Source organism: Gobius niger, assembly GCF_951799975.1.
Source record: "Gobius niger genome assembly, chromosome: 4".
Classification (NCBI taxonomy): domain Eukaryota; kingdom Metazoa; phylum Chordata; class Actinopteri; order Gobiiformes; family Gobiidae; genus Gobius; species Gobius niger.
In genome coordinates this window covers 28,546,924-28,560,203 of record NC_136855.1, presented here as the reverse complement: position 1 = coordinate 28,560,203, position 13,280 = coordinate 28,546,924, and the positions used below count along the sequence as shown (strand labels likewise).

Sequence of the window (13,280 nt, the reverse complement as noted above, 5' to 3'; positions counted from 1 at the left end):
TTACACTTGTGTAATTTAGTCAACGAAAAAAAATAAAGTAATTAGCATTGACGGGTGTATTGAACGACCCCCATTTGCTTTCTCTGTTTAAACATTATTCTTTTCTTGGCTTATATCACTTGATGTCTTCTTTATTGATCAGAGCTCCTGGGCCACAAATGGGACTCGTCAGCTGATGGCTTTATCTGTCAATCCTTGTTTCTATTGATTGAAAGCGCTTCGTCTTGCTTTATATTACTTGGAGAAAAAGAACTGCACAAGGTGGATTCCTACTGCCATGTTTTAATGCACTGTATGCTTTGTACATTTTTCATTCTTTCTAGTGCACGAAGAAAAGCTGCCACTACTCGAGCCTAATCGCGGAAATCTATAGCCTACATAATGTGAACGCTCCTCCCTCTATTGTGCAGGGAACATGCCATTGTCATGTTGCTGTGCCATAGACATTCTTGACATTTCTACAGTGATCAGAAATGGCTGTTTACAAGGCCAGGCTATAGTGTTACTCTGCGCACTTGATCATCCAGTCAGTTGCAAATAGAGCACAGGTCATATGAACAAACTCAACCATCGACTACCATCAGAAAAGGTTCACCTCACTTACATATTAGATCTTTGTTTGTGGCTTCATCAAATGTTTGTGCTTCTGTTTGGAAAGTACATTTAAAGCCACACCACGTAGAATTTTACCCCAAAAATACAATTGAAACACAAGCATTTATTTTATGACAGATATTTTCATCATTGAATCATCTGTTTTTGCTGTGAGGGGTTCAGCTCCTGTACTTGGTTTCTACAGCAGAACATACACAGGCAAACAGGACGCAGAGTAAACCAATGAGTGAAGGGCAGTCAGCGGCGTTATTAACGGTTTTGCAGAATTATGAATCGCAAAACTCACCGACTGCTAGGGCTGGGCGATATGGACCAAAAGTCACATCCCGATATAATTTGGTTGAATATCGATATACAATATATATCCCGATATTTTTTCCGCAAAGTGAGAGCTGTGAAAGGAAATGTTAAATCAAAGTCAAAGCCAAATATGAGTAGTTTTATTGAACTCACTTATTTAACTCACTATAAAATGTAAGCATAAACACTGTATAACAAAGCTCTATAAGGTGCACATTTAAATAAAACAACCTAGAAAATAAAATAGGGCAGCATTTATATTTATATAAAGAGCTCAGTTTAAGAATAAGATACATGTTAACTTAATGGCTTATCTGAGTTTGAAATATCCCGATATACATGATATGGTCTAATTCCATTTCTCATTTAATATGATATATATAAAATATGTCGATTTATCTTAAATATCAATATATTGCCCAGCCCTACCGACTGCCGATGTGTTTTTGGTAATTTACTGCTGATTAGAAAAAAGCTCTCTCTCTCCCGGGCGCTACTCTTATATTGTTATTAAGAGGACTTCCGCATCTAAAGAGTGACGCTGCTCACGAACAACACGTGACCGCAAATACACGAATCTGATTGCACGGGCTCGTTTGAGTTTGGCAGCAGCGGCAAAAGCGAGCTCCCTGCCCAGACTGTATAAAAATATACAGAGGGAGATCATTCTGGATGCCAGGCTACAGGAGTGAGTACGTCTCCAGTTCGTCTCCATGGAGATGTTCACTAAAGTCAGTAGAATTTGAGATTCAAATAGGTTAGGTTCTCATCCAAATCCATTCTTTGATTACCCACTGCAGTAAGAGCATTTTCTGTGTCGAGCTGGTCTCTGGGAACATGTTTTGTACTGAAGACGGTATAGTCCAAAATGTTACGCAGTGTGCCTCTAAGTATATTTAAACATTTATAAATGGAATTAAAATATATTTTCAATCCACGTCCCATTTCATCAAGAGCATGGATCTTAAATTTGACTGATTTTTGTACAATTTTACAAGAAAATATTAAATGCGCTGTGTTTTTTCTCCTTTTCAAACAGATTTTCATTTGTTGTCCATTTCCCCCTCTTAGTATTTTGTGGAAGGACCCGGAAGTACCACTAATGTTAAAAGCAATCAGCCCGTTGCACGCTAATAGTTGTAAATACTGTAAAAGTATTATTGTGATTCTTTGCTCTCTGAAAAACGAAATACACATCCCCATGAAGTAGGATGTTAGGAATGCACTATGAAAGTTAGGAATGACTAGCTCCTTTTTATGGTTTGAAAACGGGAAATATACGGTAAATGGTCTTTAAGTCTTTGTGTTGTGTACATCTCTCTTTCCGTTCAACTTCAAATTCATTACTGCCTTGAAACACAATTAAAATGTCCCTGCAGTGTTTTGGCACCTGCGCAAACGGCTATTCTAAGTTCCACGTAGCCCAAGACAGCCCCCTCCCCTTACATCCATATGACCCTCTCCATCAATCCATCCATCTCTATTGGCTCCAAATCTGCTGGTGTTGATTGGGGTCTGGACAGTTGATCCGTCAGTGCTGTGCGGAGGGAGGGGACTTGGGTTACAGTTGGAGAGGCCATCTCACTTTTCTCGCCATCCAGCCTTTTCAATCCCCTCCCCCCGTATTTCACCAGGTGACCCATCTGCATGACCCACGCACAAGGTGTCAAATTACTCCCTCTTTTCGCTGTGTTGATACTGTCATGTATGTGCTAGCATTCTCACACTTTTTGAAATATGTCCACTAATAAGACACTGTTTTGTACCGTGAGTTTATCAAATGTTTTCATATGTAAGTAGGATGTCGTCTGATACTGAAATCTGTACTTTTATATAGAGGTCGTGCCTTTCTGTATCACGGGCAATGAAGGGCATTTACCAAAATCCTACACTTTTAGGAATGTTCAAAACCACACAGATCAGATTGAGTGCAATAGAAAGGGCCTAAATGTGTGTGTATCAATGACATTTTTGTGTTTCACTTCTTATATATTTTTCCAAACATTTGAATTTCAATTGTAATATATAATTGATGTATTTTGTTTTAGTATCAGACATAAAAAACTCCACATGACAAAAGGATCTATTAGTACTTCCTGATCCCACTGAGACGCCAATGTTTCTGTTTGTTTGTTTTCCTAACTCTACATTCAAAACAGCAGTAACGTTTTTGTTGCGCCGGAGAATCAAGTCATTCCACATTGTGTCATTATTTGCAGTGGCTGGCCTCCCAAGTGTGTGAACACCACCCAGCGAGATTTACAGCTTCTGTGTTGGAGCCCTGCCAGTTTTCCCTAACGTTTTACACTAGAGGCTCCAGTAGCAAACACTGCCCACTATGCAGCCTCCTCGGTACATGCACTGCCTGTTGCTGCAATAATTCAGACCCGACTCTCACTGTTTCCTGTGCAAATAACTTCAATGACTTATCCATCACTTGCCGTTTGCTCCCCCCCCCCCCCCCCCCCCATGTTTGTATTTGTCTTTTTTTTTTTTAAGACAAAGGGAATCGCCAAGGAGATGGAAAGAATCGAAGCTGCATTCTTTTACTTCAATAAACTTGCTAAGGACAGGCAATTGCATTCTCGAGGCTGCACAGATGAACAGACTTCTTTACATTTTTCCTATTTTATTATGCAGTGTAAAAAGGAAAATAAAAAATTGCATTGATGTAAGTATTTTGAACCTACAGCTCGAGATCAACTGATATATCAGCCGGCCAGAAATATCTGCATCAGCCAATCAACATCCCAAAAAATCAGCCTTAGGAAAACTCATATCGGTCGATACAACACAACATTTGCATTACCAGAATTCAACATAACATTGGATTAAATGTAGGGGTATGGATACTCTCTGAACCAACATAACATCAATTAACAACTGTAAAGAAAGAAATCCGAATGTGGATTGGCACACCCAGCCAAAAAGTGCATTTCCTTCCTTAATTATTTTTGCTATCCCGCAGTCAATTCCCATTAATTGCATGTTATTGACATGACAGAAACAATGTCCACAAAACCCATACAGCATATTGACCTGCATCACATAGACTGCGCCTGTCCGAGCTATCTCCCTAGTAGCTTCGAGTGTAGCGGCTCAGAATAGCTATGCATCTATAGTGTAATGTTACTTTTGGCTCCCCCTTATGTGGCAGGACGCATCTGAACACTTGATATGAATTGGCCGTGCGCGCGGTGGCTCTGCCTGGACTAAAGATAGCAAATTCCACACACCGGGGGCTTTTTTACCATTTATGTCCATTGCAATGCATTAAAAATAAAACAAACATGTCCCGCCGTAGCGCATGGGGTCCTGACAATATGCTTGGCCCGGAGCAGGAACATAAATTGAACAGGCCGGGGCGCGCTCGACATAAAGTAAACTTCAGCCGCATGTGGACTCCAGACACTCGTCGGGCACACCAGCGTTCCTCTGTCTAAGTGAAAAGACGGCGATCTTACGAGCTTCAATTATTCAGTCAATTCAAATTCCTTCTCCTTTATTAGGTAGCAGGCGAACTGATACCCCACAATACAATAGTAATGCTCTTAAAGTTTAAGTTTTGCAAAAAATATATATTTAAGAAATGCAAAACCTCATTGCTCTCAATCAATTTAAAATTGTTTAGATCAGTTGTAAATTCCAGTCATTGCCCATGACACAGAAAGAGTGCAAATAATAATAAACAGGATGACATATGATTAAATAAATAAAGGTATGTATTCTTCTTGAACCTACAGTAAATGAATGGGAAACTGTGCAGTAATTGCCAGTAATACTTAACATTCTTTTACTGTATGTGCACAATTTAGTGGGTGCGCTGAAGGCGAGGGCCTCTGCAGTGACTCAGACACAGCCATGAGGCCACTGACTGTTTGTGTTGGCTGACACCTTTCTTACAGCAGTAATCCAGTCTTTCTCCAGCTGGCTACTACACCTCCCCCTTGGCCTTTTGTCCCCCCCGTCTCCCTCCCTCTTCCCCTCCCTCCCTCTTCTCCTCCTATATGCTCTTTTCTTTCTTTTTTTTTGTGTTCCCCAATGCCCTTGACTCCAAAAAGCCCACCTCACTTGTTTTAAAAGAAATGACATTTGACTAAAGATTTTTGCATGTCTGTTCAGGAGGAATGTTTCTGACGTTGGACTCATTTGTTTTCCTTCAAACAAAACCAACCCCCTGTTCTGTTTCTAGTAGTGAAACCTCACACTAGTGACATGCATCCGGTTAAAAGTTTAATTTCCTGTGTTGTCCACTGGAAAGCTGTCGCCGTGTCACTTAATAATTTAGGAAATGCCCCTCGCGCGAAGTCAGTGATATTTAATTTACAACTTTGTCAGGGGCTCCAATTGATTTATTATAGAAGGCCTTTAATGTGAACAGCTGTTTCCTGCTAAAAATAGGTCATGGGTCACATAAAATGACCTTGTTCCCTTTTTACTCACATTGGAATTGAAGGCTATATAATACGAGGGTGCAAATGTCAATTTGAAATCGTATTGAGCTGCTCTGCTCATTCAGTCAACCTTTTATCTGACAAAGGTCTATGGGGTTCCGGTTGCATTCCATAATATATTAATGGAGATTTTAAAATGTAAAATATTGGAGTGGTTGTTCACATGAAAGCCTTTGAACTCTACTTTGATGTATTTGTCAGTAGCGACTTCCTGGCAGCTAGTGGAGTTGTTTCACAGCTCTTTTCTGTACAGGCAAAAAAAAAAGTCTTATCAACTCTTTGAGAAATTCTTTAAAACAGGGTCAAACTGCAACACGTGCAATGTTTTTTATTTGGGTCGAACCGCTTATGTAGTGCATGTTTGCGCATCACCCACAGCTGCAGCTTATCAGTGACCAGATCAACTCCAACTTTATTTTATAACTCCTCATTGTTCCTGTCTGCCACGCTCGTATCTGCCGCTCTTATCATTCAGAGTCTAGCCATCTGAAGCCTGGCCGTGTGGCGCTTGTGTTCTTGTGGACACAGTCTGAGGAAGGGCTTAGGGAGTGGTTCAGGGGCCCTCAGCCGTGGCACTTCCCACCAAAGCCACCTCTGACCCCCGGTGCCATTAATCACTACGATCCTGATGGCCCTGTCCCCGGGGAGAAATCAGTACGGGGCAAAGGATGATGGGAGGTGAAGCCTGCAGCCAATTACAGATTGGCTCTGAGTTGCATGGTCAAATCACAGCCCGACTAAGAGATGGCGTGCCCAATAGATGCCCAGTGCCTGCTGGACATTGCTTATCCTGCGGTCTGGTGCTACATTTGGACAAGGTGAATAGAGGGGTCTTACTATGTTCAAAAGGGGATGTTTTGGGCCCATCTAATTAAGCCTGTGAGAGCTACTGTACATGTCTCCAGGGCTGGAATCACTGCAGATGTCAAGACACCAAGGAAAGGCCTCGTGTTGATTCTCTCAAATTAGTCCACTCTCCGGCTAAGTCCCCGAGAGTTGCTAATGTGATTTTTGGTCAATTACGGCATTATCAAAGGTGCTTTCCCCCTGCTTTCACATGTGGTCAGAAGGTGTAGGAATGTGAAGTGGCGGTCACGTGTGCACGCTAATTAATGCTGCTTTAGGTTTCAAAGCCTCTCGAGTGCTTAAGGTATAGATGCAGTTTCAGAGCATGCAGTATGTTGTTTTGCTCTCTGGTAATGCATTGACTTTGGACTGAGGAAATGTCTAATTGCGACTTTTAGCGTTTGCGATAAGGTGGGAATTTAAAAATGAAGATTAGATTAACGTGTACATTTTAAACACATCCAGGCACATTAAAGCAGTACTAAGTAACTTGTTTACCTTAATAAATCCCTCTGGGGGTGATACAAGTGTTAATGGGATGATTGGAGGGTCTTTCATCTCCCCCTGGTGTCTCTGGTCAGAAAAGCACAATTGCAATTTCGCTGCCACCGGGTCGGAGTCACCAATACACACTGATGGAATCACGACGAAGAAGCTAACAGGCTAACGGGCAAAGCTAACTGCGGGCTAGCGCCACTTAAACAGTATTTACAGCCAAGTTTGAGTGAAAAAACAAATCTCCATTGTGTAACTGGATGTACAATATCCCTCTCTCCCTCTGTCTCAGCTTTTCTGTCTCACGGACAATAATTAAGTAAAAAAACGCAACATGCTACGACACCTGCAGTGGCACTTATGGCCTCTAGTGGCATGAGTTAGTTAGTACTGCTTTAACATTTGATGACTAAGAAATGAAGGGATACACGTATACCGGTAGTTGAGGTCTGAACTACAGGGTTGGGGAGGTTCACACAGCATTACTCATGCATGTATCAGACACAGTGGAGTCAGGATATGTCATTATCTGAAGGGTATTGTTATTGGATGTTGTTATATCTAAATAACCTTTGATTTGCTCAATGTGACCAAACTGATTATGCCGGCCTCTGTTTTCTATAACCAGCTTGAGCGTGAGGCACTCTAAAGCGTGTATAAATGTGCTGGGCATGAATTAAGGCCTAACTAACTGCTGGCCTGTCACTCTGGCCTGACCGCTGTTGTGTCTCATTTGTTGTGCCTTCATTGTTCCCAGCTAGGCCAGTATGAAAACATGGCTTCCTGCTGACCTGCAGTTTAATTCACACATCAATAACCCCCGGCTGATCTCTGACCCCTGCAGTTGTACTAATTGTTTGATGCGGGATTGATGTCCCATGCCGCATTAAATAACCGACAGGGCTCTGCGTGCCTGTGTGCTCGCGAACATGGCTCGGGACAAAGGTGTGAGAGAAAGAAAACGACAAATAGATGTTTTCATTGAGCTAACAAAAGAAAAGGCAACGCTGACTTTTCCATCAGTCAGTAAGTTTTGTACAGAGTATTTGCTATTCAGTCTAGTATCAGTAGAGCTGTTTGTCTTTTTCAAGGACAAATGACACATGGATGTACAGTGTGTTGAATTGAGCTGCAACACGCCATTCATCATATTATCAAGGACATTCAAAGCGCATAGAAATAGCTACACATCGTGGTATTCCATAAAGTTATTGTTATACTCACCATCTAAACTTATTGTCATCTGTTAAACGCTTAACCTAAACACTGCCTTAACTTTTTATCAGTACAATTTACTTATGTAGCACAGTCATAGCAAGTTTTTTCAAAATACAATATCTAGGGAAACCAGCTAATAACGCTATAGATAGATTAAGAAACAACAACAAACAAAAGATATAATAAATTACTTGTGACATTGTGATCGACCGTTACATAGTTTAACAATAATCGCGCTTGTCTAGTTCTGTTTAATGCCCCAGGAGCATAGCAACACCTCCTTGATCCCTGTTCATATGCACGTCCATGTGTTACAGCAGGTCCCTATGCGCGGGGATTACAGAACTGTTGCTAACTTAAGAAAATGAATCAGGGCTAATCTTCATGGCCTAATCACACTGCTATTTTACAAAGTCATTAATGGGTCCAGCTCCAGGTTAAGAGCAGCCTGTGGTGGGGCTGAGGGATTGGGCCGGCTGGATTAACAGTGAGGGCAAATCTGTACGAGTCCCCTGCGCTGGGCCCAGCCTTACGAACAGAAGAGGGGTGTGGATTTACTTAGCACAATCCTCTAAATGAGCTTCATTATACTGGCCTATCCCACGGCCCCCCACCCACCACTGCCCGTGGATTAGCAGGTCGTCACAATCCCGGCCTCCTGCTCCATGCTCATACAGTGGGGTCAGAAAGTTTTCAAGCCTCTTTTTCTATTTGAACAGAATGATATTAAAAGCATAGATTAATTTTGTTCTCTGGGAAATATCAAAAATGATATCAAATCCTCATAATAACTTAACTAAGAAGTTTATTGTTTTTGTTTTTTATTTCTAACACAGCTTTTTCTCAGCTGACAATAAAGCCAATAAAGCCAATAGGCGCTGTGCTAACTTCCTGTTCGCCAGTGTAGGGTACTTAATGTTTTTACATAAATTAAGAATAAAAAAATATTTATAGAAAGTTCAAGTAAAGGTCATGTGTTTTTCAAGAAAATCGAAAAGATTACATCTTTGTTTTAGTATTTGTTTGCATCAAATTAGCTTTGTTTTTTAGGTTAAAGGACTAAAATATCCATATTTATGAACAAAGAACTCTCTTGTGTTTATATAAATATAAGCCCTGCAAAGATTAACATTAATTTGGCGCTAAAAATGTTTAAATGTGCCACAATCTGACCCAATTATCTTGAAAATCACACACGCATTGAGCTTTAATAAAACATCAAAGTGAATCTTTTTTTACATCAGTGATGTGAACAGGAAGTAGTTATCCTACACGGGCTGATGACACAAAGTTATCCAAAAAACATTACGTGCACTGAGCCTGTTGATACTAGATGTATTTGGAAACAAAATACAATCTCAGTTTGGGAGAAAATGTGAGGACCCTGATGACAAATAAAGTGAACACAAATTTTAAAAGTTGTGGAAAATGTATTAAAAAGTGACATAAGTGTTCGGACCCCATAGTTTAATTGTTTTAATTCATAAACTTTTAGGTCTGCAGTAAATTCTATTTATCTAGAAAAGCACCCTTCATACGTATGTGTAATAAATAACTCATATTAATATAAAAACACTATGAAAAGGTATGAATACTACCTTATCCCATGGTTGCGCATTGTACTTTTTTGATTGGGTTGCACAGTGCGGTCCCTCCCTCTCCCCCTCCCACCCCCCGCCCCGCACGCTTTCCGCAAGCTTCAGTGCAGATAAGCTGTTGACAAGATTAATGCATCTGTATCAAAAGTCTCGAGCTGCTTTGCTTTGTGTTGCTGCGAATCCCCTTTTCCAGGTCAAGCCAGATTTCTTAACTGGGCTAATTTTCAGGCCAAATTTAACAGGCGGCACAGGCATAAGGCGTGTCACTTTTGGTCTTGCCATGAGGAGTGGGACCACAAATGTGATGTCATAATTTCAAGTAGAGGGCAGGGTCTATTAACTCAATGGGAGATGCACTGTTTTTGAAAGAAGTTACCACTGTAATCCACTTGCTGTACGGTGAACCTTGTCCTCTTTTTATTCGGTATACATTTACCATCTTATTCTTGTCCCTCTTAAGCTTTAAAATAAAATGCCATTTCAACACAGTATGTCACATTAGTTGATCAAAAGATGCATGCAACTTGTTTTTTCATAAAATTGTGGCGAAACAAAGTTACCATGTGTTTGCATTTTAGGCTGTGTTAGCAACAAACTCTAAGGTGTAAGATATTTTGTGACATAATGTGGATTTTTTGTGACTTGGAGTCATCTTATATTGCAATAATGATCATTTCAATTGACAACAATTGTGCAACAATTTTTTTTTAAAAACACTTTAATGAGTAAACAATGAATATTATGTCACCTATTGTCGAGAATAGTCTAGTAATGACAGATATGTCAGCCATAAAACGCATATCAAAAGTTTGGAAAAAGGACTCGTCCTGAAAAGTGTGATTAGAGGCGAACATCTTTAATTCTAAACAACCACATGACTACTTAGAAAAACTTAACTATGATCAGGGCGCCGACTAACAGCTTACTCCTACAAAAATCAGGTCACAACTTCAGCTTTAGGGCTGCGCAATACACAAATGTGTCACAATGAGGCAAAAGTAAGCTTTGCACATTTTTATATTTCCATGTGAATAAAATTGTTCCATAGTATTCTGGCCTGTTCTCCGCCTGAATATGAAGCTGTAGTTCGCTTTCAGCACAGTATCAATAGTATCTAATAGTCTAGAGAGCTTAAACAGATTGATGATTGTAATGGATAATGTCATTTACGTTTGCCTGTCACAGTATCTGCCTTTTATGTATTTCCTGTTAGGTGCCACTATGTCTCAGCAGTGTGCATACCTGACAAAATTTGGGTTATGGTTTCCATTATCAGCGGGGCAGTAACTAGTCCATGTTGGCTTTAATTATGCATGTGCAAGCTATTCCGTATGTGATGCGTGCTAACGATTTGTGCGTTCTGTGTGCGCTTTCCTCGGCAGGGACCCCAGTCAATCGTATCCCCATCATGGCCAAGCAGGTCCTGGATCTCTACATGCTGTACAAACTGGTGACAGACAAAGGTGGACTCGTGGAAGTTATCAATAAGAAGATCTGGAGAGAAATCACAAAAGGACTCAACTTGCCCACCTCCATCACGAGTGCCGCCTTCACCCTGCGCACACAGTGAGTCCACATTTAGTCAAGTGAAGCTGGAAATACTCTTGGACAAAATCTGATTTAGATAAAATCCATTTACATGTTTAAAAGCTGGAAACAAAGTACTTCTTCATAGCCGTGTGAATTTCAAATCAGCTGAACTGTTTGTGGATTATGTGTGTTGTATGGTTCTCAGTATAGACGTCACTACTTTGTTTATCTAAACACGAGTTTGGTTCCTGGCCTGGCCGCCTTCCCTTTTCACATTCAATCGCAGCGTCCATTACATCACACATAGGGCCATTGATCTCCATAGATTTATTGACGTGATTTGGGTCAGAGTTCACCATGACTAAGGTGGGGTCTGAATGACAGGTCTCACACTATCTGGCTCATGACAGAAAAGCTTCAGCAGATGCTGATCTCCATCCAGTTTGCCAGCACGCTACCCTAATGAACCTTTATGTATTTTTAATGTCAATGAGCTGTTGTGTAGCATCGTTCTAATGGATACAGCTCTTCACTTTGTATCGATCCATAGCGTTGTTGTTCCACCATTATGCAGTCATACATAATAGCTTGAAAAACATTCCTCCGCTGTGACTTTGCATACTTTAGATCAAGAGACCCTGTGAACGTATGCAACATGCAAAATATGTTTAGCACTACAGTATTTACATACCAGGTGCACTTAAGTATTTTACTGTCTTATTTCTGAAAAGACCATTTTTGAATAGGAATTAACAGACATGAACTAAGGACAACTTTTCCAGTTGCTTCAGAGACTCTTTCTGTTTGTTGATAAAAGCAATAATTGAGAACTCATTTAGGTTAACAAAGGGATGATGAGGGCGATGCCCTTTGCTTTATTTATTAAGCTTGAAATGCTTTAAATGTGGTTGGGGGAAGGGAAGCATGTGTTTGCACACAAAAGTGCAAGACAGGCTTTACTACGAACCTTTTATTGGCTTAAACAAACAGTTACAGGGAGTCTGCATTTCTACAGCAATCATTATATTTTCCAGTGGAAATAGTGTAATTACTGTGTTTGTTTTCAAGGTATATGAAATACCTCTACCCGTTCGAATGTGAGAGGAAAGGCCTGAGCTCTCCAGGAGAGCTGCAGGCTGCCATTGACAGTAACCGGCGCGAAGGCCGTCGTCCCAGCTACAGCAGCAGCCTCTTCCGCTTCTCTCCCTCTCCCAGCACAGCGCCCCACATCCTCTCACCTCCCAAGATGCACCTCTCTGCTCTGGGAGTTGGGGCAGGGGCCCTCAATGGCCTGCAGCCTTCACCCGGACCCTCTCTGAAAAAAGGTGGGTATTCCTACAAATGTAGTTACACTGCAAACACCTGTTTATATTTCACATCAACATTAACTGGTTGCACATTTTTAAGACCTAACTGGTCTTAGTTCAAAGGACCTTTTCATTTTTGGAATTGTACTGCCCCCTGTTGCACCTTTGGAGAAGCTGCAATTTAAGACAAGCTACAGACAGAACTGTTGCGCTTGAGCTAAAGTTTCTAATGGGCACTTTATCTGACCAGCCTCCATGTCCTGAATTATTGGTCTCAACAGTTTTGTGGTATTCACTTCAGAAAGATCACCTTTTCAAGTGTGTGTGGAAGTTTGGTGTCATCGTAACAAAACAAAGCATTTTTCTGGCATGAATTTGCCTAACATAATAATAATAATTTTGTGTGTCCCTTTTCCCAGATGATCTGACTACTTCCATTATGGCAGCAAGACCCTCCATGGCCTTGGCCCTGGGTCAGCAGCAGGTTGCAGGCTTGGCTCGAGCTGCCACTCTGGAGCAGCTGCGGGAGAAGCTGGAGACCAGTGGAATGGAGGGACCAGAGAGGAAGATGGCTCGCCTGGCTGAGGAGCAGCAGCGCCTCATGCAGCAAGCCTTTCAACACAATCTCCTGGCTATGGCGTCTCAAATGCCTATGAACCTGCGCCTCGCACCCCCGCCCATTACCACCAGAGGTCAGTGTAACTTTTCTTTTGTCTAAGTTGGGTTTTCACTGTGGATATGGGTACAAATGCCATTATTGGGCTGCTTCTGGTGTTGCTCAGACTCCTCGAAGATGTCGCAGCACTTAGCGCTCGGGCTTCACAGCTAAAAATTCCGGGGATTCCCGGCCAAACAAGGCCTTTCTGTGTGGAGTTTACATGTTCTCCCCGTGTCTGCGTAGGTTTCCTCTGGTTGTT

General features: G+C 41.3%; 1 protein-coding gene across 1 annotated transcript in view; it reads left to right on the top strand.

The window, feature by feature from the left end:
- The window catches only part of LOC306962141 (AT-rich interactive domain-containing protein 3B), a 38,059-nt gene that overhangs the window by 21,785 nt on the left and 2,994 nt on the right, over positions 1–13,280 (top strand). Inside the window, exons 5-7 of the mRNA XM_079555211.1 lie at positions 10,909–11,092; positions 12,125–12,381; positions 12,783–13,055. Coding sequence (XP_079411337.1) covers positions 10,909–11,092; positions 12,125–12,381; positions 12,783–13,055 — 714 coding nt within the window. The remainder of the gene's footprint in view (positions 1–10,908; positions 11,093–12,124; positions 12,382–12,782; positions 13,056–13,280) is intronic.